The 25,454-nt window shown below is 37.2% G+C and overlaps 1 protein-coding gene across 4 annotated transcripts; it reads left to right on the top strand.

The window, feature by feature from the left end:
* Positions 1-2,067: 2,067 nt before the first annotated feature.
* On the top strand, positions 2,068-25,201 carry LOC101175665 (lysosome membrane protein 2). Of its 4 annotated transcripts, none has more exons than XM_023961039.1 (13): positions 2,068-2,388; positions 9,992-10,149; positions 10,374-10,521; positions 10,677-10,865; positions 10,990-11,081; positions 11,537-11,656; positions 18,357-18,535; positions 20,745-20,863; positions 21,102-21,175; positions 21,262-21,313; positions 22,228-22,380; positions 22,535-22,576; positions 22,804-25,201. In XM_023961039.1, the coding sequence occupies exons 1-13, from the start codon at positions 2,266-2,268 to the stop codon at positions 22,906-22,908; spliced, it is 1,554 nt and encodes a 517-aa protein (XP_023816807.1). In that variant the 5' UTR covers positions 2,068-2,265; the 3' UTR covers positions 22,909-25,201. The 4 variants fall into 4 exon arrangements, with proteins under 4 accessions (XP_023816807.1, XP_023816806.1, XP_023816809.1 ...); XM_023961038.1 differs by having other exon boundaries at positions 22,801-25,201; XM_023961041.1 differs by lacking the exon at positions 22,535-22,576.
* The last annotated feature ends 253 nt before the right edge of the window (positions 25,202-25,454 follow it).

Raw genomic sequence — 25,454 nt, 5'->3', positions numbered from 1 at the left:
CCCCCTCTTGTATATTTTTTCCTCTTACACTCCTTTTCTGGAATTGGATCTCCATATTGGACAACAACCCTTCTTCCCCTGTACCTCCTTGACATTTGCTGAAGTCTCTCAGTTTCCTCCTTCAAACCATCTCATCACAGTTTCCCCAGTCACCGTTCATCTATCTGAAAAAATCAACTCCACCGATCACCGTCCTTCTAGCATCACGTTCTCAGTGCAGTCGCCATCCAAACCTCTGAAAATAATTTTTCCTTTATTATGAGTCTTTGCTCCAGGGCGTGGTGTTAGTTGCATACTCATTCCTCAAACAACATTATTTTTGGTTTTTTCCCCTCCTTTGTGAACCTGCAACCAGAACCTTTTGGTTTTTAGTTGTCTGTTAGGGAAGGAAGGAAGAGGGAACTGATTTTGGAACCAAAATTAATATTGGCTTTGAATCCATTTTAGCCCACCCAGCTACTATCAGGGGCAGGTAGGTTACCCCCTGGAACATTCGCCAAATTTTATTACAAACAGTTAAAGTTAAAAAAAAGAGCTCTAAATAATTTAATATGCAGTTGTGGATACATTTGAGAGACTAAAAGCTTTTTTACAAAGTTTTGCTATTTTTGCATCTTCTGCTTGTCATGTTTATGTTACAATAAATCTTTTTAGCATTTTCCCTTTTTAGAGCGATGCTAAATTAGTACTTGTGTGTCCATTGTTCAAATTCAGGGAAATGAGATGTCAAACTAAAGGGCATTCATACAACAGGCAAAAATGTGTGCCTTAACCTTTACTCTTGACAGTGGAAACGCCAGTTTAAATTGATCAGATACTTCCTGGCTACTCCTTCTTAGCTTTAATAAGAGACCTAAATGTAGTTTTTTTTGTTTTTACTTATCTTACATTTTACAATTTTGACTTTTTACTAGGATTTTAAAATTTGCTTGTGAAGCTCATAACATAAAATACTTTTGTATTTATATATATTTAGCTAAATTGGCTATAGAATGAAAAAAATTGCAGTATTTTATTGCTTATATAAGGTACGGTAGTCTTATATGAGGTAGTCTGAAGTTACCATCTATATATCTACCGGTATCTATCTATTTATCTGTCTGTCTGTCTGTCTGTCTGTTATGTATGTATGTATGTATGTACGGTGTGAATAAATAAACCAAAAAAAACTCTCCTAGCTTATATAGCCCCTCACACTCCCAATGTAACATTATAGGTGCAACAAAAATGGTGAGCAATATTAGAGCTATCCAGCTGCACAGTTTTGATCCAGATGCCAGCTCAGGCCAGGAAAACAAAAAACTTGTATTGATGTAATGGATCTAATTGTCTCCAGGTGGATGCATTAGGGAGCAGGGAGTTTGTGGCCTGCCGATTGTAGATTTTACGTACCGACTACAAGACTTTTCAAAAAGCCTTTTGTCGTCTGCTTCTGACTCAATTTTTTAAAAAGACATTGTCAGAAATGCAATTTTGAGCTTAATTTTCTTTAAATGCGTCTTCCATCATGAGAAAAATGCTTCAAGAACATATTACTGTAAAACACACACAAAAAAAACAATTTTAACTGGAGTGGGTCTTTAAAAACTTTAGGTTTAAAAGGCCTTTTCTATTGCTTTTACATCCAAATTTACAAATAAAGATCTTTCGGTTATTACTTCTATATTCTGCTAAAAATGAGTAATATGTATGTTACATTAAAATAGATTGGGGAAGGGAGCATGCAGCAACGGTGAGTCTGCTTCTCTCTCTGGGATAAAAGTGTTATACGTGAGCACGTGGCTTTGTAGCTGTTGCCACGTAACTGCGGTTTGGTCTCTTCTCTGCACTCTCAGGAATAAGATAGCTGACTTTGCTATCTGAATGCACTCCGTATGTAAAAGTGGTTTGAAGGTTATTCTTGGTCACGCCACCGTGAGACATACTTTATTGCACCCACCCACATAGCCACCCGCGTGCGCTCAACTTCCTGGAAATCAGCAGAACCAATCAGAGACTTCCTTTTGCAAAGGGGTGCAGCGGAGGGCGTGGCCTCGTTGTAACTTAAACTCAAAATAAGGCGACGTTGATGAAGTCCCCGTTACTCAGTTGTGAGTGGGTTAGGAACTCAGTTATACACCTTGTCCCGCTTTTACTTAAAAGAACAAACAATAACAAAGTCGGAACTTACTTTACTGTATGAAGAAAAGAAGTTAGACGTGGAGCATTAACGTCATCCTTGTTGAAAGTCTCATTTGCTGCTCTCCGTTTGCCATCACCTGCATCATGACACGGAGATCCTACGCGCTCTACGCGGTGGGAGGCATCTGCGGGACCCTGCTGGCCGTTGGGATTGGGCTCCTCGTGGGTAGAGTCTTTCACACGTTAATGGAAAATCGACTGAAAAAGGTAAATGAATCTTGCTTGAATTGAAACGTCAGAACTTTACACCACGTGTCTTAAAAAGGCTGATTGAATGGGCTCTATCCCCCCCCCACCACCACCACCACCACCACCTCCAAGCTACTGCTCTCTGGATGGATTTCTGTGTGAAATCTGGATCTAATAAGTCTTAGAAAACAATGAGGCGATTGTTTTGGCTCTACTATTTACTACAGCACAGTAACAGTTCGCAAAGCTTTTGTTTGACTGCATTCACCCATGATGATCTTCTGCAGAAGCTGAAAGCATTCCTGCAAAATTACACAAAAGAAGAAGCACATAAGCTGACCTGTTACTAACTATATGTTATTACAATATTAGTTAGGAGTTGACTCTAAGAATGGCATAGAATCAGAAGTTGCAAAGTAGCATTGCTCATCAGAGTTGGTGCACAATCTGCAAATCATTTCATACTTTAAGTAGATGTCTGTTTAAGAAAAAAAATAAAAGAATGTCTGCACTTCTGTCATCAGTTTTTGTTATTATTGTGCAACTATTAACTATTGTGCAAAAAGTCATGTTTGCAGGTAATGCTGTTTTGTTTGCATTGGCTGAGGCAGTGGTAGACTTCCATCAAAGTCAAAGGGCATATAATTGGCAGGGGTGTTTTTATGTCACTGTCAACACAAATTTATCAAATAATGACTAAAAAATGAATGCCTAAGTGGTTCATTTATAATTATTTTTTAAACTGATTAAAGTATAATCTGGTATTAACTTTTCCACCAGTAAAGCTCCTGGTGGGTATAGCAAAGATGTAATCTGGGTACAAACACTGAGTGCCAGACAGGCATCTGATTTAAAGGAAAATGAGATTTAGTAAAACATTGATGTTGGTTGTTATTTTTCTATTTAAAGATACACAAATGCAGTAAAGTTTTGCATTTATTGAGTAAAGTGTGTTAATTTTTTTCATTTTTATTTTAAGTTCTATAATCTCTTTGATGCTGCTGTTTTAGAGCACAATTCTCAAACACTTGTCTTGAATGTTAAATGAATTTTGAAACAGTTCCTGACTTCTGGGCAGCTGGCCTAGATTTTTAAGGAAGGTTCGTTTAGTCATTCCTTGGCTCTCTTCAAGACCTGGGCTACTGTTTTGTTACAAGGACAGACTAAAAGACATCGATAGTCTACACTTTCAATGGCCAAATTTTGGTCTTTTTAAGTTTTAGCCCACAACTCCTGTTATCTAACTAGTCCCAAAGTGACAGCAAGATGCTATTGGGACCAGCTTTGACATGTTACAGCAACATTTGTGCTGATTCCTTTTACTTTGCTGCAGAGAAGTGTTAACTCAGAAGGAAGTTAAACAGGCTTTCCTTGACAAACTCTAATGAACTGTTAAACTAGACCCACCAACATAAAGAAGTCATTCAGAACAACATATTTCCTATAGTTGTATCATGCATTGGCTGATGTTTCCTTAAGTTTCAAAATTTCAGTTGTACCCAAGTTGAAAGAGGAAGACATTTAATCATTCCGTCAGTAACAGGATGTGATCAGGGATTTCTTATTCCCGTTTCCAAAGAAGGGATGTTATTTTAAGATTAAAAAAGTACATCATCACACTATTATGTTATTAACTCTTCAAACCTATCTCGTTTAAACCATCTTTTTCAACTTTGGAGTTCAAACATTTCAGGGCATTTTATCTTCTTTCCTAGAGGGACTGTATCTATGTATCAGCAACACCAGAGGCATTGTGTTTGTTGTTTCTTGGCTGGAAAAAGATTTAACAATCTCATGTTTTGATCAAAATTAAAGCTCTGGAGGAAATGGACAAAAAGAAAAAGTGTAGGAAGTAACAGCCTGGTGCTTCCCTGTATTGGCCCTAAGACAGAACTAAAACAATATTATGGTCTACAAATAGGTACCTATCAATGAAATGTTTACCTTTGTTCAAAATGAAAAATAAATGGAATCATCTTTACAACACTATTGGTGTGATGAAACAGGTCTGTTGCATATGGGTGTCAGTTAGGGATGCCACGATTCTGGATTGTAAACCAAACCGTATGTTGCACTATTAAACCGAATCCTGGGGAAAGTGAATCGTTGCCTCCTACTGCATACCAGTATGTTTACGTTGAAAGTGCTACACAATTGCTGCACTAATCTTAAGAAGGATTCACATCGCCCTCAGCAGCGCGCGTCGAGCGGCCACTTATGAATCTATGTAAACACGTTGACATATTGCTACGCAAGTTTCAACAACCGTTTTCGGGCTCTATGTATAAAACTCATGTCCATTGAATGTGCGTTGAATGTTGAACTAGTTGAACTTTGTCCAATCAGGGACTCAGATTAGGTAGTGGGGTATGGATGGCGTCCTTTTTAATTTATGTAAGTGCCAACTGTTTTTAAATTGATCATTGAGGAGAAATTAATACTTGCAGTTTGTGCCCTGCAGAATGTTATGACACAAAGTCTTTTATATATTGGAATAGAGCTGTGAAAGAAAAGCCTGGAGCAAGATTCACAAGATTTTCACCGTTATGACATCTCGCTATAACTCTCTTCCGACTAGAGGTGGCCTACATGCACTAGTATCACATAACAACAGTCCAGTATGAACACCATATGTTGAACGCGCTTCACCTGCCCCGTTTGATCATAGCATTGGTATGAGCCAACTGAAATCTTTTTCTTCACTTATTAGCAAATTAAAGAAATACATTTTCTGAAATGTTTAGTTTTTTGTTGTTGTTTTGTAATATACAAATCAACTAAAACGAAATTGTGACCCAAAAATCGAGGTTAGAACCGAATATTGGAGAAAATATATCGTTGCATCCCTAGTGTGAATGAAATATACAATATCATATACACCCTCTTTGCCACCAATATGCAAAGGTTTGATGTTTGGAAACAAAATATAGCTATTTCTCATATAGTTTTAATAAATGAAATTAGCATTTTTCTTTCCCATTTGTGTTGGATTTATAAACATAATTCAAGATGAAGTACTCAACATTTTTGCATTTTTGCACTAGAAAATACAGAACAGTTACTTTAAAATGTAATACACAATGCCCAAACCCCCAACAGCTGGTGTTGAAAAAGCTAATGCTCTCACAATAAATCTTGAACTAAACACTCAACCTATTCTAAATTGGTAAGTGTAAGGAAATTTACCAAAGCAACTGTCAATTGTAAAGGGTCTATGATATGTATAGAATTTCTTCTCAGCACCCACATAGGGTCAATTCTGTAATTAACACATCAGTATTCATTTTAGGAATCCCAAAGCCACCATAAAAATTCCTGCCAACAATTTAATTTGAAAAACTCCAGCTAACCCACTGTGTTGGGTGGGGTCAAAGTTTTTGAAATGTTGAAAGATGTTGGTGTAAGAGTTTAAAAGACTCTGTTGCTATTCCTTCTGTGCAAGACCCATCTGCTCAAAATCAAACTCCACAACATCCTTGTTTCTTTCTTGTTTATGATTACATTCACCCATATCTTTTGAGTTCAGAGGTGCTTTGATTTTCAAAAACGTCAGAGAAGCCTTCCCAGGAGGGTCACTTTACTGAGATAACAGGCAAAGCATGATAATACTGTTGCCCCTGCTGTCAGTGTAATCACATTGTTATGCCTTCATCCTATTTTATGCCAGGCTTTTTACTTTTTTATATACATTTTTCTGTGGCTTAGTGTTGGCTTTAGAAGTTAGAAACCATGATCAAAGTTTTAATGTTGTAACTTATGAATAGACAAAAACAACTAGTTTTTCAGTAGTAGTTTACCACGACAAATAGATCTTGTGTAATACTTCAAACATAACATAAAGTTACAATGTTCAAAATTGTACTATTGGGAACGGATCTAAGGTTGTGGCAGAGTTTTTGGTTTTGTTAATGTACCATTCCTTGGTGTATGTCCAAAAAAGAAGACCACAGAATAATAGAACATTTGGGAAATTAGCAACAGCAAGTCAAAGAGTTATTTTAGTAAACTTGTTTTGATCAACCAGCTTTAACGTTGACGTTTTATTTTTCCTTGTAAAATGTGTTTTTTTAGTCAAAACTATAATCTGTGGTTGACTTTTGCCCAGACAGAGGTTTAATGTTCTTGTGTTGGAATTAGTTAAAAAAAGTCAAATCTGCTGCAAGTAAATGGCATTTTCCACCATCTAACCATCCTACAATGCAGTTCTGCAAAGATCCTCAAAGTTTTGAAAGTTATGGTTTTTATACTTAGTTGTTTTATACAAATCACCAATATCTGTGAACCTGACGTTGTGCGCACAATTTTTATCTAGAAAAAGAAGAAGTCTTAATGCCAGTTGGATGCACTTAGTCAGAACTGACAATTTCTTCTACATAGTCGCCTCTAAAACTGATTCTGCAGTATGGGCTTTCACCTTTGCACCAGTTGAACCAGCGTAATGGATCCGTGCCACTGGTGACCCTCCCAGCAGTTGACCCAGTTGGTGTGCTCAGGCTCTTTCATACTTCTGGATTTTTTTAGGAGCTGACAGCCCCGTGGCTCACATTTAAGAAAGTTGGGGTCAGTGTGCAAAGGCCGTTTTGAAGAGTGAAAAAATGCTTCTTGTTTGTTACCATAGACTAAATCAAATGAAAGAACGTAGCACCCCTTTATTTTTGGGCTTCTATTAAGACTGCTTTTGATTTAGTCCCCTTTAAATAATACATTTATTTGTTGTATTGTTGGAGCATAACATTGGTTCTGATTTCTTTTGGTACACTAGACTTGAATTTCTCTTGAAAAGCATGTGTTAATACTAAAGGATGCATTTTAAGAACTTTCCTGTCCAATTTACCGTATATAATGTATCTTTCTCTTGAGTTCATCATTCTGGTAAAAGAGGTAATTATTGTCCACAACAGTAAATGGTTTGTCATTTGCTAAAAAAATGTCTTTAGCTCACATTTTCAAAACCTTTTTTGTCTGTGCGTGTGTTATTCAGTTTTTTCTTGTTTTGAAGAGGCGGTACTCTCTCCTGAACTTAAAGTTATTATGAGACTTTTGACAACAATAGAGCTGGACGGGGTTTTTTTTTCAGAGTATGTAAAGCTTGTTTACCGTGACTGGAGGATTTAATGAATGGCCTCTCGCTGGTACTCAGAGTTGCTTAGATCCATGCATGTGAATGTCTCCACATCAAAGCAACAGCGTTTTGGAGTGTTTGTGTATTCACCTGCTACATGTGTTTTCTTATGGGGAGTGGTGTAAAAAAAGCAGTGGTAAGTGCTGGGATAAGAATGTTGTCCTGTTTTTGTTTTCCTTGTATGTTGTGTGGTATGCTGTCTTGGTTACTATATTGGTTGTTGGACGCACGAAAACAACACCAGAGGACTATGGTCTTTCTTCTTCAATGTAAAGTGACAGATTTATTGTCCTAGACTACTTGCCTAAACCTTTGTCTCTGAACACAAGTAAAAAAGACCCCAACAGAAGGAGGGGGTCTTTGCTTCCCTTAAGTAACAATACTCCACATGTACTTAATCCCAAAGAATTGCTGTTACTTTGATGACAATATGTCATACATAATCCTCTTGCCTATAAGTTTCCTGCTTCCAACCAAGACAACTTCAAAACAAAAAAAAGAATCAAAAGATTCCTGTTAAAATACACAGGGTATCAAACTGGGTTGTTGTGAGTGCTGCACCTCCAGGGCCTCATAAATCTTGAACATAAGGAATGTGGCTGAGATCATTAAGGTCGCTGTACTGCACTAACAGTGGGGATCCAGCTCTGTGTGTCACATGATCTGTCGGGGGCTCTTGGGCTGCTAGTTGTCAGGGGCAACCCCCGATAATGGAGTGTTGCGAGGGTCTCCCCTCATGCCATTCATGCACCCAGCCAATGCCCTGATGCACAGGCAGCAGCACCCCCCTCATCAACACCCTTTCAAAATGTTTTTATTCCCCAAGTTCTTTTTACTCAAAAAACAATACTGGAATTTTCTAAATTTATACATGATTTTGGGGCCAGTTTGGTTTGAGTGCTTCAGGACTGTTTCGTCTGTTTTTTGTTTACTTGTAGGAGCACAAATGTGATTTCTAGGTATTTCCCTCATATTTCTTTTGACTCCCTTCATAATATTGTGTTGTCGGTCCTCCTCATGCAGTCATAGAGCCTCCAAGCAGGTAGGGTATGGACAAAAAACACTCAGGCTATCCTGGGGTGTGTAGCCCAGAGCATTAACAATAGATCCTTTACACCCTGTTGGAAGTTGGGTGGAGTCTTTGTGGATCGGACTTGTTTCCCACATCCCATAAGATTGACATCTGGGGAGACAAGAGGCTCGGTGGACACCTCAGAATCCCTCCTCTGTGTGCTTTGAGTCTTTCCAAAGCAGTGTTTTTGCGAGGCCCACTGGTGGGGGCAAACTCTCTTCCATTAACACTGCCTGATTTGCTAAGCTGTTCACATCTCACTGCTGCTAAACAACATCTTTTTTTTTCTTTCCACCTGTCATGCTTGTGTACTTTGACTACAGTCGACTATGATGTTGACCATGATGTTTATTACAACTGGGAAGTTGCAAGTCTGCTAATTCTGTGAGGACTGCTTGCTGTGTAGGTAAACAATGATTTGGTGCTGTACTTTCTCACTCTGATGATTGGTTGTTGACATAGTGCAAGGACTGGGTTAAAACTAGTCAAACAGAAACCGTATGGTCATGTTTGTGTTAATAGAAGGTTCCCTTCTACGCAACAACATTGGAGGAAAGTGTTTTTCTTAATATTTGTTGGCTGATTTACCCAACTCATTGTCCACCAATGCACCATTTTTACCTAGACAACCTTTGCCTGGAGTTTTGAACTTGATGAAGAAGAAGTGTTAGAAAGCACTGAAATTCACTTTTAGTATATTTTGAATTAAGACCAAACAGAAAGTGGTTTCAGTGTGTTAATAATGATGGTTTAAAAACCTATCCACCACCTCGATTCAGATCCTGGAAAAAAGATTCAACTACTATTTACTAGTAGCAATTGCAATGGTACAAGGTCACTTTTGAAGCTTTCTCATGTTGTCATTCGTCACACAAGTGCTCACACATTTGCAGACTAATAAAAGTTAAGTTATTCCCCTCAACGGTAATCATCCATGTTTTGCCCAAGGACACTTTGACACTTGAATGTAAAATCCAGGAATCACTAACCTTACAGCTTAGGGACAGCTGCAAACCTCCTGATTTACAACCACCAACTGCAGTCGACTTCTATTTTTGTGTTAATTTTTTCTGTGTATGGCTGTATGGTCATGACATGGAACAGCTGGACTTGACTGGAGTAAAATGATCGTCTAATTAGACCCCAGGGACACTTTTCCCACCTTCAGAGTCCCAAAGGTCAAGATGATCAGCAAATATTATCAGCTAACCCAGTTTATTGGGATTGAATCCTGAGTAAACAATCCAAACAAAACCTGAGCAGAATATTTAGGTCATCAGAACACATTGTTAGGTTTATTCATGCACATTTGTTGTGTTTAACCTAGTGCTGACGTGCGATCATTTTTGTGTGTGAGATTAATCTATCATGACCTGTAATTAATCTAATAAATAATTGTGTTGTTTTTTGTATTTATTTATCAACAGGAGATTGTGTTAGTAGAGGGCAGCCGTGTCTTTGAGTCATGGAAAAATCCTCCTCCCCCTGTTTTCATGGAGTTCTTCTTCTTTAATATTACCAATGCTGAAGATTGCCTCAATGGTGCCAAGCCAAAAGTCACGCAGATCGGACCCTATACATACAGGTGGGATACAGCTGCCATGATTTGTTGAGCATCTATTTCTTTTTTGCAAACCAATCCGGGGCGTATTTAACTTTTTTCTTAGAGTACCCATGAAACGCAAACACAAAATGTGGTCCATTAATTTATTTGCGCAAAAGCATTTTCTTTGCCAACAAATGCTTTGGACCATTAGAAATCATGGCCAGTACAATTATTTCCTACAACCTCTCAATTGATTTTCACAGGGAATACAGGTATAAAGACAATGTGACCATGGTGGAAAATGGCACAATGGTGTCTGCATACACCATGAAGAAATTTGTGTTCCTGAGAGAGAAATCAGTGGGTGACCCAGCTGTGGATAACATCACCACTGTAAACATACCATCCTGGGTAAGTTGTGAATTAAATATTAAAAAGTGAAAAATCCAAATGAGTTGTAGGGAAAAGAGTTCTAGAGTCGTTCTACACTTTGTTAAATGTTTTCCATCTCAGGGATGCTCACTAACATTGTTTTTCAAGTCCTGTCTTTCTCAATTCATGTTCAGGCTGTAATGGAAAAGATGAAGGACAGCTGGTTTCGGACCGTGGTTTCCATGTTTATGAAAACTCTTGGAAGTGGTCCCTTTACCTCTCGCACAGTTCATGAATTGCTTTGGGGCTATGAAGATCCTCTGCTAGAAAAGGCTGCAGGCTACACTCCTGGTTTGGATAAGGCGTTTGGCCTCATGTACAAGGCAAGTACAAAAAAGAGAGAGTTTAAGCTACTCACTTAAATTTTAGTTTCCCAGAACAGAAGGTTTTGACTTTGTTTAAAAATGTCTCAAATATATTAACACGCTTGTTCATTGAATCAATCAGAAAAATGGCAGTGATAGTGGGGAATTTATTTACCACACCGGAGAGCAGAACTACTTGGATTATGGCCGGGTCAAAACGTGGAAAGGTCAAAGGTAACTATCTCACCCTTTTTTTTACCTAATATCTTGATTTTTCATTGAGAAATCTTTCAATCAGTTAGTTGAGTTCTGAAATGTCTTCCCTCAGCAAAGACACTGTATATCCTAAATATTTTGGGTTCTTTGTTGACCCTATCATATCAGTTTGGTTTGTTTTCCTTCTCTGGATTCTGTTAAGACCTATCATTACTAAAAAAAAACTTCAATGTAAATACAGAAACTATTCTTTTAATAAATTCACAAGTGGAGTATCTGTTTGTTTTAACTACATGTAAAATGAATAATTATCCATGTTCGATTTGATGACGATAACTTAACTTTTCCATATTGGTTTTAGAGGTTGGAAACATTTTGTTAGTGGAAAAAGGTGGAGGAAATACTTTTGAAATAACCTTTTATATTATTTTATTTTATTAAAACATTTTTTATTTCAAAATGATCATTTGCAGCAAGCTGACATTCTGGACAAGTGAGGAAAGTAACCGCATTCAAGGATCAGATGGAAGTAGTTTCCATCCTCTACTTAAGAAGGATGAACGCATTTATATCTTCACTCCAGACCTCTGCAGGTATGGCTCAGAGCTGCAGGACCTTCCCGCTGTTTCTATCTCCTTTTTAATGAGCACCGTTTTTTTGGTGCTATGTTTTGTTTTTTCTCAAATGCTATTCTCCCTCTGGGTTTTATTCAGAAAACTGTGTAATGTTTTTAACCTTTTACAGCTCTTTACCAAAATGGAAAACTATTCCTGTACTGTCCCTCATGCATTGCTGCAAAAATTCTAGCTCTTCAGATTGGTACAAAATCCAAAGCAAAATGACAGATCCCGGAAGAATAAATGATAGTGTTTTCTGATACCTTGATTTTTTTTACTTGTAAAATGTCACAAAAACCACTAAATTGATGATTTCTGAAAACCCCTCGAATTAAATTTTCATGACTTATCATTAATACAATCTATTCTTATAAAAGCATAATTTGACATTTTAAGAATTATTGACACAAATCATCCATCCATCCATCCACCCGTTTGGGGTCACAGGGCTGCTGGAGCCAAACATGCTACTATTGGACAAAGGTGGGGTGCACCCTGAACAGGTCGCCGATCTGTTGCAGGGTCACACACTCACATGCACACCTATGGGAAATTTAGAGTCACCAATAAACCTATAAGGCATGCTTTTGGACTGTGGGAGGAAGCCAGAGTGCCTGGAGAAAATCCACAAATGTACAGGGAGAACATGAAAACTCCACAAAGGAAGATCTCTGCCGGAATTTGATCCAGGTGCTGACCAATGTGTAAATTATCCCTTTGGACTTAGGCAGTTTGCTTTGGAGACAAATACTCATTAGTTTTTCACTGAACTCTTGTCTTGTGAAAACATTTAAAGATCTCCTCCAAAGAAAATTATGTTTTTAGTGTGCTCTTGTGGCACTTTTTCTGATATGAAGGACGTATACAAAGAAAATTAAACTTCAAATTTCATTTCTGAGTTTTTCTGTTTTGAAATCGTTGTGAATAAGGAGTTCAAAGAAAAATTATGATGAAAAAAGCTTGTAGCAGGGGCGTAGGTGCTACTATATAACAGGCAGGTCACAAGCTCCATGCTCTGACCAATTCTGATGAATACACTTGCAGACAAATAATGTCCTACATATTTTCCAAACAACCTGCCATTCTTATTGGCTAGACACACCTGATCCTGGTAATCAGCAGCAGCAGATAGGGTAAGATTTCTGGAAAACCAGCAGGAGGTCAGCCCTTGAGGCCTGGAGTTTGACACCCCTGGTGCAAACAGATGGATGATAGGAAATGGGAATGAGTTTACTCCTCCCACAACTCAGAGGTGAATTGCTAATGAACTTCTGATGCTGTGCAGGAACTATGCCCTGAAAGTAAAAACACATTTTTAAAATTTTGGCTAAAAACGCAGAAATCATAGTTAAAAGACCACTAGGAACGCTTTAAAATAGATCAAAAGATGATTGGAGTGAGACATCAAGAAGAAGCCAAATCCAACTTTATACTGAGTTTCATTCTCAAAATGTCTTCTGTGAAGTAGGGCAGCAATTAAGTTTCTGTCCAAAAAAAAAAAAACTGCATCCACTGCTGCATGGTATATGCTACTTTGTGGTGTAAGAAAATAAAGAAGACTCATTCTACATGAAATCATTTTAATAAATTCAAAAAGCAGTGATTTAAGCAGCACAGCGGACTCAATTGAATAGGTTAGTTCAAAAGGGGCCCAAGTCCAAGAGGTTTGTTTTTCCAGGAAATGAGTTTAATTGCATAGCTTAAAGGGAGGCTACACCAAATGATTAAAACTTTACCCAGATTTAGCAACAGTTCATAGCTTACAAATGCTATAATATGAAGCACCTCACTTTTATAATTTCAGAGGACTAGCAAACTAAAGTCTCTGGACTTGGGCCTTTCTTGAATTAAACAGGGCCGCTGCCATATTGGATAACTAGTGCTGCCATCTATGGGATAGAGCAAAACCCATGCAAGAGAGGCCCAAATCCAGGAATTTTGCACTTAATGCATTTTAAATGTCAAGCATAGTCAATACATTACAACAGACTTGGGACTTTTTTTTGCACTTAACCAGGTATCTTTTCCCTTAAAGACCATAGAACATACCGTATAATATCTCTATTTTGAAAAGTTGTGGACTTGGGCCCGTTTTGAACTAACCGATTCAATTGCAAATATCACTAAGTGTGAGGTGGGGCAGACAAACCTGGCCGTACAGCCCACATTTGGCATACTTGACTTTTTGGAACCCTAGATTTCCTGGCATGATGAGTCCAAATAAGAACATGAGGATTTTAATGGGATGGAATGGTATTGCAGAAGCCAAAAAGCAGGGGAAACAATATGTCAAAACATAAATTTTGATTTTGACTTTCATGTTTAGTGTAAACATGGAGCATTATAGTGTGGTTTTTAGCTCTAAAAACACAAAAAAGATAGGTCTCCTTTAAATTAGACAGGCTCTGGCTGTTGTCTATTTTCAGCCCATGTCCCCACAGTCTGGGGTTCAGGGTGTCACATCTGTGGTAAACAATGGTCACAGTCTCAGCATATCTTGAATTCTTATCTAAAGATTCTGACCACCAACAAACCCTACCAGGAGTGATGTATATTTACTGTGGTCCTTTTTCTGGCTGAGCTGTGTGTCAAGTGTCATTTTCACAGATTGTTGTTTTTTTTAAAACAATTTTTAAGCATTGTTTATAACAAAACAAGTTCTTTTTAATCCTTATTGATAGCAGGGAATAAAAAAAATTCATACTCGCACTTATAGACTCCCCTTTTTCAGAGTTTTAAAGAAATTTGCTAAAGATCTTTGGAGTACCTTTGACACCGACTGTGTATATGCCAAAACCTTTCACCCAAATATCTACTAAACCCTTTCCCCCACTTACTCCCTCGCCAGTGGTGTCATCACTCCTTTGCTATTGTGACCATACAGGAGACCGCGTCCCATGTTTCCTGTGCTTTTACCGCTACTTTAAAAAGGAAACAATTAATGTGTTGCTATTTCTTACCGATATGTCCAGCCCACTGATCTGTTTGTTCTAAGCAAAAAAAGGTATTTAGTTTAGAAATGGAATATGTTTGCTGGTTAAAATGACATTTAAAGGGGTCTAATGGTGTGCTGAAAAGTAATCTTTGAGTAAAGCCAATTTCTTTTGATGGGTAGTGCTGAAAATTGTACTTGGCACTTTTATTGTGTTGGAGGCAAATCTCAGTGAGTCCTTTACAAGATGATAGAGGACCTTAGTTCAAGTCATTTGAACATTTTTTTGAACTCATAGGACTTTTTAGATTAACTTTGCTTTTAAAACTGAATCTTAATCTGAGTATTACCGGTAACTTTGTGTTCGTTTATTGATTTATTTTTGGGCTGGAGCCATTTCAAGGAGTAGCAGCAGTTGTGTTTGGATGTTTTTTTTTTACTGCTCCTAGGCTTAAGGTTATAAACTGTCCAGGTCATCTAATAATTCGGCTAATTTTGGCTATTCATTAAGATTTTGAGGCAAACTCTCTCAGACTATCACACTATCTCTAGCTTGTTTGACTGACAGTAGAGTTTTCTTTCTTGAACTGCTGTGTAATCCTAAATCTAGATACATTAGGTTTCACAACCTAGTCCTGAGAGCTGTGGGCATCATCAAAATAATTCCTCATTTTGGTCATTTTGGTTAGCAGAAACTTCTATCACATGAACACTTTCAACTTATTCAATATTTTTGTTTTATGTTAAAAAAATAGGCTTTCAGTTCTTTAGGAGTCGTTTTGGAACCTTAACAACCTCTGTAATGAGTTGTTATGTTCCTTAAGTCATTTCAGAGGTGGTTAGTCCCGTGAAGACTTTCCAACATCAAGTGGTTTCTCCATTTGTTTATACTGGTCACAACTGGTTCTCTGAAGTCCTAGAAAGCCAAAAAAAAAGGGTTTGACTGAAAGTGCAATTTTTGGAGATGTTTGTGTACTAGTGAAATTTGTTTCAAGATCTGAACTACTGAACCAATAAATATGGAAAATATACTTCTACTTTTTTTGCAGAGCTGTAGGTCAGAAAAAAAGTCTTGCACAGGCCATCTGTTTTTTAAGGGCCCAGTAGAATTCAGACCCTTTCGTATTTGTTTGATTGTAGAGCTATATAAGGCCCTTCCTTGGCTCCTCTCCCAAAGGTCAAGGGAAAGGTCCTCATAGTGCCGATCCTTAACTAGTGGGCTGCATATTCTCCCTGCTAGTTGGCAGACAGTCTATAGATAGCTTTGTTCTTTGTTAGAATTGTTGGGATTCCCTTGACATTAGCCGTTAGTCAAGATGCAACAGGCGGTGCACCTTTTTAAAACTTTGGTCTTATCAGTTTTCATTGTTTTTGCCTGTTAAAAAACGATTTATTATGGGAAAAAACTTTGGGTTGCTTTTGGTCAGCTATGCGTTTCTCCATGGAACCCGGCTGTGAATCTGCTGTTTGGCCAAAAATAATTCTCTCACAATTCTGCTGGGAGCTCTTGAAACAGAACAAACATTGGTAGACCATAATAGATGTTTTTGCAAATAGAGTACTTTCAAGGGAAGCTTGAAATGCAATTTAGGATATAATTTAAAATAGTATTAACATATAAACAGTTTAATAGGCTCCTTAACTGCGGCTTAGCTAATTTCCTGTAGTTTTAAAACAACAATCTGGTGCTCATAGGACAATGTTTTTGCTGCTTTAATGGGTTTCCTCATGGTGAGATCTCTCTTCCTTCCTTCCGCAAAAAAAAGGTAGTTAAGATCATTCATATCTGAAGATCAAGCAGCTTTGAAGTTCGCAGTAAGAGGATATCAGTCGTTATAAGAATAGTTACTGTGTACATTTCACTGTTTTGCGGATGATACATAGTTTTATTTATCCAAAAAACCTGACCAGAAGACCATATAGAGAAACTTAATGCCTGCATCAGAGACATCAAGACCTGGATGACGATTAAGTATCTCCTCTTGAACCCAGAAAAAACTGAGGTCATTTTACTAGGTCCTAAAAACCTCAGAGATGCTCTGTCTGATTGGATAGTCTCCCTGGATGGCGTAAGTGTAGCCTCCAATTCCACAGTTAGAACTCAAGGGGTTTTATTTGACCAGGATTTATCATTTAAGGCTCACATATTACAGACTTGTTAAACTGCATTTTTTAACCTGCGCACTATAGTCAAGATCAGAAATATATTATCTGAAAGTGATGCTGAAAAACTCATCTATGCATTTGTTACGTCCAGGCTGGATTACTGTAATTCCTTGCAAGCAGCGTGCCCTAAAAAATTTCCTAAGAAGTCCTCAGCTTTTTTTGAATGCAGCAGCAAGATTGTTAGCAGGAACTAGTGGAAGAGAATACATTACTCCTGTGTTAGTTTCACTTCACTGGCTCCCATGTGAATCTAGAATCAAGTTCAAAATCCTCCTGCAAACCTATAAGGCCTTACATGATATGACCCCATGCTATATTAATCTGGAATCGGGGAGCGGGGGAGTGATTCCAGATTCCAGGTGGTCTCGTCTGTGCTCCTGTGCCTGACCATTTACCTCGCCTTTGGCTCGTCTCGCTCCCCCAGGCGTCCCCCAACGCCATCTGGATGAAGCCAATCTGCTGGAGTATTTACACATGTAGTTGTAGGGTTAGATAAGAGTTTTTCCTTTACCATGAAGGAGGGTCAAAGGCAGGGATGCCCAGTTTAGCTTAGTCTGTTTAGTTTAGTTTTGCCATTATTTGTTGAATTCTATGACTTCATGTTCTTTATGATTTCATATTTAATATGTATGTAGCCTATAGAAATGACGATTGTGTTAATATTGGGCATGTAAATACAATTGAATTGAATCAGGATCGGGGCCTCAACCTTTTTTCTGTTTTGTTTTGTTTTTGTGTATTTTTAGAAAAAGCTGCTCCTAATTGAGTGTTTTGAAGCCACACTACAGATAATCTGTAATGGGATGAATGGATGGATAGATGGATGGCTAACAGTCAAGGAAAATGACAACATCATTGCATAACTACATCAAAACAACAAAAGACAAAGAACTAACCCCAAACATCACAACATTCTCAGTTCATAAATTCCTCCTAAAAAAGGAAAGCAATTGTCTTGAGGAGGATTTGTCAAAGACTTTTGTGGAGACATCTTTTCTTGTCCACTTTTGGATGCTGTGTGGCTTTGATGCTTTGGCACTGAGAAGTGAAAGAAAACGTTTGACAGTGGAAATGTTTCCATGTTGTTCAGGTGCATACTGTTCGTGATAAACGGCCCAGGTTAATGATTTCTTTAACCAATCAAATATGAAGGTACAGCAGAGAACAAGACAAACTGTCTACGTTTTGGGGAAAGAACACAGTTTAACAATATTAGAGGAGGAAAAAAACATTCAGGCTTTTTTTATGTTAATAATTAATGTAGTTTTTTTTGGTACCTTTCCAAAAGAGTAACAAGCATTTTTTTTAAGGGAGAAAATGCCATTGATGTATATAAACTCAAATTATTTTTAATCATTTTGGTTAAATATAGATGTTTTGTTAAACTCAACTCAGTTCCTCTTTACTTGTGTACTTATAATGTACTTACTTGTACTAATGTGTTCGATGAAAGTATTTTCAAATATGATTTAAAGGTTTTGTTATTCTGAAAGCCTCAGCTAAAACCAGATCAGTAGTAAAATATGAAAGTTTTGTAATATTTTGTTTTTTTTATTTACCATTTGGTTGGACCTGCAGGACAATCTACATGGACTTTGAGAAAGAGGTTGAAGTAAAAGGGATCCCAGCGTACCGCTTCACCCCGCCGCGCTCTGTTTTTGCCAGTAAGGAGGAGAACTCAGACAATGAAGGTTTCTGCGTCTCTAAGAAGGAGTGCCTGGGAACTGGTGTCCTCAAAGTCAGCCCATGTCGCAAAGGTAATATCTCGCTTGCTCCCTGATCTTTCTATCCAAAACACAAGTTTAAGGTCACTCAATGGCACTACCAATTATTATGCCATTCACGTTTTTTCTCAAAACTCCCCCCGTATTGCTAAACCCCCCCCTAAATGACCCATGTGACAGAGCTCTTCAGCCCCCACCTCAGGCGTCATCTGACCACAACTGAAGCAGTGAGGGGCGGGGGAGCGTGGCTGTAATTCCTATCATCTGACTCTGCCCTTGACTGTGTTCGGGCTTTATCGCGGCACCTGGCTTCCCAGCCCAGCTGTCCCTCGTGTCTCCTAATCTTTGCCTTTCTTAAAGATTTGCATTTTCTTAAACAGGAAAGCAGCAATCTGTAGTGACAAGCAGTGAAGTTATAACTGGTATGTTTAAAAAAGTTCAACTTAAGTTACATTTTAGGGATAAAATAGTATATTGGAAAGTTATTTTGTTGTGGATTTGATGTTTCAACTATAATTAAATATGTGTAAGACACTATGAGGTAGATCTCTTTGGTCTTTGGTGCTTTATTAAAGGTGACTTTTTTTAACAATGAAAAAGCAGGAAAGCCAAAACAACTACCACAGTTTGAACACAAAGGAACACGGTGTTCAGGGGGAAATCATTGTGGATAAGGTCACCTGTAACCACAATGTTACAAATGCGTGTGCGTGTTTGTCCTCCACCAACCCTGCAGGCTGTCATGTGGGCAGAATCTCAGGTGACCGGGGTGTTTTTGTCTAAGGCCTGTTGCCAAACACCACAGAAGGAAATCTGTCACCTCTGCCCTACTTCATTAACATCTCAAACACTGATTTTATTCTTTTCCTTTTTTTGTTGTTTTTGCGTCTCCTCAGCTAATACATCTTTTTTTTAAGGGATCATTAGCCGAGTGGCTCCTGTTTACTGCAGGCGGAAGGAACTCTTTACAATTGAAATGTTTTTCATCTTGACTTTCCTTTGTTGAGTTAGTGCTGATCTGTCGTCCTGTATTGTTTGTGTTCCGTGGGATGTAGATCTCAAGATTACGTCTGCACACTTTTCCCCTCTCAATAATATTTTTTTAGGTTTTTAATCATAGCCTGGTTAAATTTGACACGCGTTGGAAATGTGCTTTTTTTATCACGATGCTGTATTTCCTCCTCAATGTATAAAAACAGTTTAGTGATCAAACTGGAAAGTAAATCAAGCTTACAGAGTAGTTAAACTAGTTTGCTCAGACACTTGAAACAGAAGGTTGAATAAAATACAAATATTCCTGACATTTTTAAAAGTTTTGAAGAGTCGTTAAAGCTGATTAATCAAATTTCCTTACATTGGACTTACAGCAGTTTACCACAGCCATTGCTGGAGATAAGTGCTTCCTAGAAAGACAAATGTCTAAATAATTCTGAAGTATAAAATAATCTGAAACAAAGGAAACAAAAAGAAGAAAACCCAGGAAGAGTTGACCTCGTCTTATCAAATTCGGCTATCCAATCTTATTCCAAAATGAATTACTGCAGTGAGCAATATGGCCAAGATCAAGTCCAATGTCAAGTGGATTGGGGCTAAATACAATCCACTCAGTTTTGCTCTCATAAAAAGTGTGGAAAATACTGACCCACTGCCTAATGTCCATGAAACAGTCACAAATAAAGGGAAGGGCGTTTGGGTCATTTAAAGAATCTGGCAAAAACCGATAATGAGCATAAAAGTGTTAGAAAATATAGTTTTTCAAAAAGAGAGCTGATTGGTAATAAGCGTAAATAAAAACAGTATTGGACCAAGAATGGAACCGTTCTCACTTTGTCACTCCACAGGTGAGAAAAGCATTGGTGGTAAGAGTTAATGTAGAAGGCAAAAGAAAGCTTTACATTGTTTTTTTATTCTCTGGAAAAAATGTGCAGTAGACTTCAATATTTGTTGTTTATATTTTTGTGATTAGTGAAATGATTTATGTCTTTATGCTGCAAAAAAACAAGCTGCTGGAGAAAAGCTCATTGACCTACTTAAAGAAAAACTGTATCACAAGTACATTCCATTTCTTGTCTTTGACCTTTCTAATGCATTTCATGTCCAAACTAGACATGAACACTAGACATGTTCTTCTTTAATCATTTATACATTTGAATACGTAAAATTGAGCGACTGAGATAACAAAACTGAATTACTTGCGAACACATGTTGATTTTTATGTCATATTGACTTTATTCTTTGGCAGGAGCGCCTGTGGTTGCCTCTTTTCCTCACTTCTATCTGGCAGAGGACAAATATGTTGACGCCATTGAAGGAATGTCCCCTGACAGGGAACATCACCAGACATATTTAGACCTCAACCCGGTGAGCAAATCATCTTCCAGTAACAATAAATACAAACAAGGCTGCTGATACTTAGCCTTCACTTCCACTGTGACAGTGATTAAAAGGTGAGAAGAGTTGTACCGCAGCACCTCCTAGGGGGACTGAAAGGGTCATTGCAGATTTAAGCATAAACACCACCAGGAGCCACATTTGAAGACAACTAATACAATTTCTTTTGGCTTTCATTATACATATGTACATGAATATTTGCTGACAGACCACTGGAGTGATTTTACGTGCGAGCAAAAGAGCACAGGTTAACATCTTGATGAACAGAGTCGGTGGATTCCCGTGAGTTTCTGTTTTTCACTCTCATCATACAATGTGTTTTCAGTTGACGTGTCCTGATTCTAATGCCTTTACTGTATTCTATCCAGGGACACAAAAAACCTGAATGAGACCGTCTTTCCTGTTATGTTCCTCAATGAGGTGAGTCACAGTCAATACACACTCACAGAATGTGTAGCTTAACATTTTAGAGAAACCAGCTTGTTGTGAAAGATCTACAGCTTTGGTTTTTAGCATTTTCAAATATTTATTCTTTACAAAGTTAAGAATTTGATGACATATTCTTATAAAAATGCTTGTTTGTAAAATAAAGGAGTTTAGATGCTTTGATCAGCACTGGATTACTATAGAAACTGATGACCATACAACCAAGAGAGATAGTGTAAAACAAATTTTTTTGTTATTTTTTAAATATTTTGTTCAGTTTAGTTTAGTTTTATTCTAAATACAGTGTGCTGAAAAGAGTAAGTAATTCATTCATTTAAAATCGCCCAAGTATAAATACTCCTATGTAAGATTTTGTCTTAGATAGTAAGAGCTGTTTCAGAAAAAAATTTATAGTATTTTTATTTTGTAAGGACCACCTTTGAATTAGGTCTAATGAGAAAAGTGAACTGTCTAATTGGTCATCACACCAAATTTCCAGCTTTTTGTCAGTTTGAATAATATTTTGAAAAATCTAAATAAAATAAAGTATTAGGACCCCCATAAAGATAATCAAAATTTCTAATTTTCTGAGTACAAAATTGCAACATTATGAGAAAAATGTATTAGTTATACTAGAATAAAGTTTTAAGACTATGGGAAAAATAGTGTCAAATTTATGGAGAAAAAATATTAAAATGATTAAAAAAGTCATCACTCTATGATAATTCCATTATAATTTCATGAGTTATAGCTTGAGAATATACAAGATTAAAGTCATGCATTTCAAAGGCAATAGCCTGTTTGCTAAGAAATATATAAACAACTACAAAATAACTAATATCGTGTTCCAGCATGAAAGACGTAGAGCTGAAATCTAACAGACTTTGGCCTTTGTCTTTCAAACACAGAGTGTGGTGATCGATGATGAGTCTGCTGCCAAAGTTAAAAAGCTGCTCCTAATTTCTGATTTGGTGTCCAACTTCGCGCTCTTTATTGTGGGACTTGGAGGCATCATGCTCATCATCCTAGTTGTCCTTCTCTTTCGGGCCCATCAAAAGAAGGTATGAACTCCTCTTATATTTTTGCTACTTTGGTCTAACAGCTTGCTGTTTGCTTGAGCTAAAAAGTAATTTGTTTGAATTCTCATCATTTAATCAGTGTTTTTAACCATATACTAATGGCATCCCGCATGCATTTATCACTATATCTCTACAGAATGAAGTTAACCGCATTGTGTTTACCAAGGCTCTCTATGCTGTAAGTCTTCAGGGTTGTTTTGCTGCTTTCACATGGATTTGCTTTGTTCAGAGAACTCGTTGCACCATTTCATTTAATATTTCTCTTTGCATACGACAAAGCAGGCACTTCTAGTTTTAATACATTAACATAAGACGGTACCTAAAGCTTTAAAGGCACACTGGCTCCGTGGACTGGCATAAGACAGGATGTAACTTTAATTGTTTTTTCCAATCTTCACTCAGCAGCCTTCGGCTCAAGATGACACATCATACTGTCCCGTGGGTGACAAAGGAAGGGAAGATCCCCAAAATGGAACCTACATCGGTTTGACAGAGAAAGTGGACGCCTGAAGTTGAGGAAGAGGAGGGTGGAGTTTTGCGACAAGGGGTGGGTGGTTGTGGGGTCATGAACGGGGTTTTTTGGTTTCACAGATTTTGTACTAACTGCTGTTAGTGAAAGATGTGAAAAACGATGGTGATTGGCGTGTTATGTTCCAGTTGGGCTTTTCTGTTTGGCATGATCTAAAATGCTTGAAGTGACCAGAAAGTATTAAAGCATTTGCATTGACAAGGACCATCTGACTGAATGGGAACTGGCATCAGATAAAAATAAAGTCCAGGTCTCTCTTTGTTTGTTACGGCTCCTCATAAAGGTGAGGAGATTATTATTCTGGACACTTTTACAGCAAAAGACTAAAGTCAGCTTTGAGAGAATCTTATGAAATGCAGGCTCCTTTCTTTTGATTATTTCTTATCAGGTTCTCTGTAAAGTTTGTCAAAAATGCCAAGAAGCAAAGCAGCAAAAAAAATAGAAATAACAAGAAGAGCTTTTAAATGGTAACTTTTGATTTATTTAAGATTTTGTAGAAGCTTTTTCTTGATTTTTTTTTCTGTCGAATGCTACCTCCTGGTGGCTGCGTCTTGCTGTTTGTAATGTCATTTCAACACAAACCAAACAAAGGACTGCAGTAGAGATGACCTGTGCATAAATGCATTGCCCCTCAATCGGTTTATTTAGCTCAGCTCGCTTTGAGCTCATCGCATTTAAATTGTATTTTTTTCCCCCTGCATATTGCAACATAATCTTTAACCAGCTGGGTTTTTTATGTCAGAGAAATGGTATTCATTTTTGACTTTCAGATGTACTGTTCTAATAGAAAATTGGAATTCCACATTGAAGGCAAACATTATCTGTAATCTGTGCATTGTGATAAACCTTTGCAATTGTCCTGCCGCCCACTTTTAGCTGCTTCAGTTCCCACTGAAGAATTGTCTGCACCTGCCAGAATAGTCATTTGATTTTTAAAACTTTGCAGTGTAAATTAATAGTGCCTTGAGCTGTTTAAAAAAAACATTGGAGCAGAGCATATCTGAGCCTGGTGAAGCTTTGACATACGTAGCTTTTTAAAAAAGCTTTTTTTAAAAAAAAAAAAAAAAAAACAGGCTAGCATCTTAAATAAACTAGGCACACATGAATTTAATTATTATTCTTGGGTGTTATACTTCACTCTCAGGGTGCCTGTGTTTGCTGTCAAACATAGTAAAACAAGTAAAGATAAAATTATTCAAAGTTTTCTTTTTATAAATCGATTCAGTATTAAAGCTCCTAAGAATTTCAGGCTAAATGGAATGAATTTTGTTGGGTGATTCATTCATTTGTGATCTCTAAAATCTAGAAGCAGTCTTGGCATTCATTTGAGTGTGCAAGCTATGCATGATGAGGATGAATGTCAAACAAAACTATGTATATTTAGATACTGTCCTATTTTTTTCTAAAGAAAAAATACGTTTGGCGTATTTCTGTAAATGTTAATGTAGAGATGCTAAAGTGAAGTTTGAGTCTAACGCTTAGTGTAGTTTATCTAAAGCTCCAAATAAGACATGATGTGTGTCCTTAACATGCTTCCACTAACTGATATAAATAATGCAGAACATGTTTTTTTTTTAATAAACATGAACCAGTGTTACTGCTTTACTTGATTTTTCTGATGAAACTTTTTAGCTTCCGTCCAGATGCCAAGAAAAAAAGAACATGTGACCGAAGTATTTTTTTTTTGTATAGCCTCCATGGTCAAAGTGTCTCTATGTGCCATATCTTGTATTCCTCAAATAAAAAGCTGCTCAGTTTATTCTGTGCAGGCTCCAATACTGGTTTTAGCACTTCATCTGTGATTTAGATTCTTTCATACTATGTAATAATCCATGTGTATATATCAGGCTGTTGAGATTTTTCTCCTTTTGAGTTTTTTTGTGTTATTATCTTTTCATGCAAACTAAAATTCATTATGTACAATAATTAAACTGAGGGCTAAACAAATCCACACGTTTTTATAATGTAGTTGATTTCGATTAACGAGAACAAGCGAATAAATTGGTAGCTTCCGTCTCATATGTTACAAGACAGTGTTATGCAATGTCTGTAGTTGTTTTTGAAGGGAATAAATTATTTTGTTACATTGATAAAACCAAAACAGATCATCCTCACATGCTTACGACTGGATTTCTTTGTAATGCCACATTTCAATCAACATTTTCATCTTGGAAATTATTGCTGCAAATGTAACCATTGAGTATCCTGCCTGTTCACCTGTTTTTGAATGTTACTTTTGATCTGCACACAGAAATAAAAAGTAGCTTAAGTGGATGTGTACTTGTTTTTTGTCTTTTTGTTTTGGTCATATTTAGTAAATATTTTTTCAACCCTGCCATTTTCATAATAATGAATTTATTTTTTATTTGTCATTTTAAATATAATTAGAAAAAGACATGTTTTATAGTGAATTAGGAGGGAAGAGGAAATGTTGTGTATTCTGTGTTTTTCCAAATAAACATCAGGAAAACTATGAGCCTGTATTAGACATAAGGTCTATATTCTAGTATATTGAAATCTATTCTTC

The sequence above is a fragment of the Oryzias latipes genome, chromosome 12 (assembly GCF_002234675.1).
Source record: "Oryzias latipes chromosome 12, ASM223467v1".
Lineage (NCBI taxonomy): Eukaryota > Metazoa > Chordata > Actinopteri > Beloniformes > Adrianichthyidae > Oryzias > Oryzias latipes.
Note: the sequence above shows the minus strand (reverse complement) of the source record. Positions and strands in the feature narration are given on the sequence as shown.

Bases quoted from the DNA above. Each gene is read 5' to 3' on its own strand.
- LOC101175665 (XM_023961038.1), top strand. From the start codon at position 2,266: ATGACACGGAGATCCTACGCGCTCTACGCGGTGGGAGGCATCTGCGGG. The intron at 2,389-9,991 runs GTAAATGAATCT...ATTTATCAACAG, and splicing joins TGGAAAATCGACTGAAAAAG to GAGATTGTGTTAGTAGAGGG. The intron at 11,082-11,536 runs GTAACTATCTCA...GATCATTTGCAG, and splicing joins AAAACGTGGAAAGGTCAAAG to CAAGCTGACATTCTGGACAA.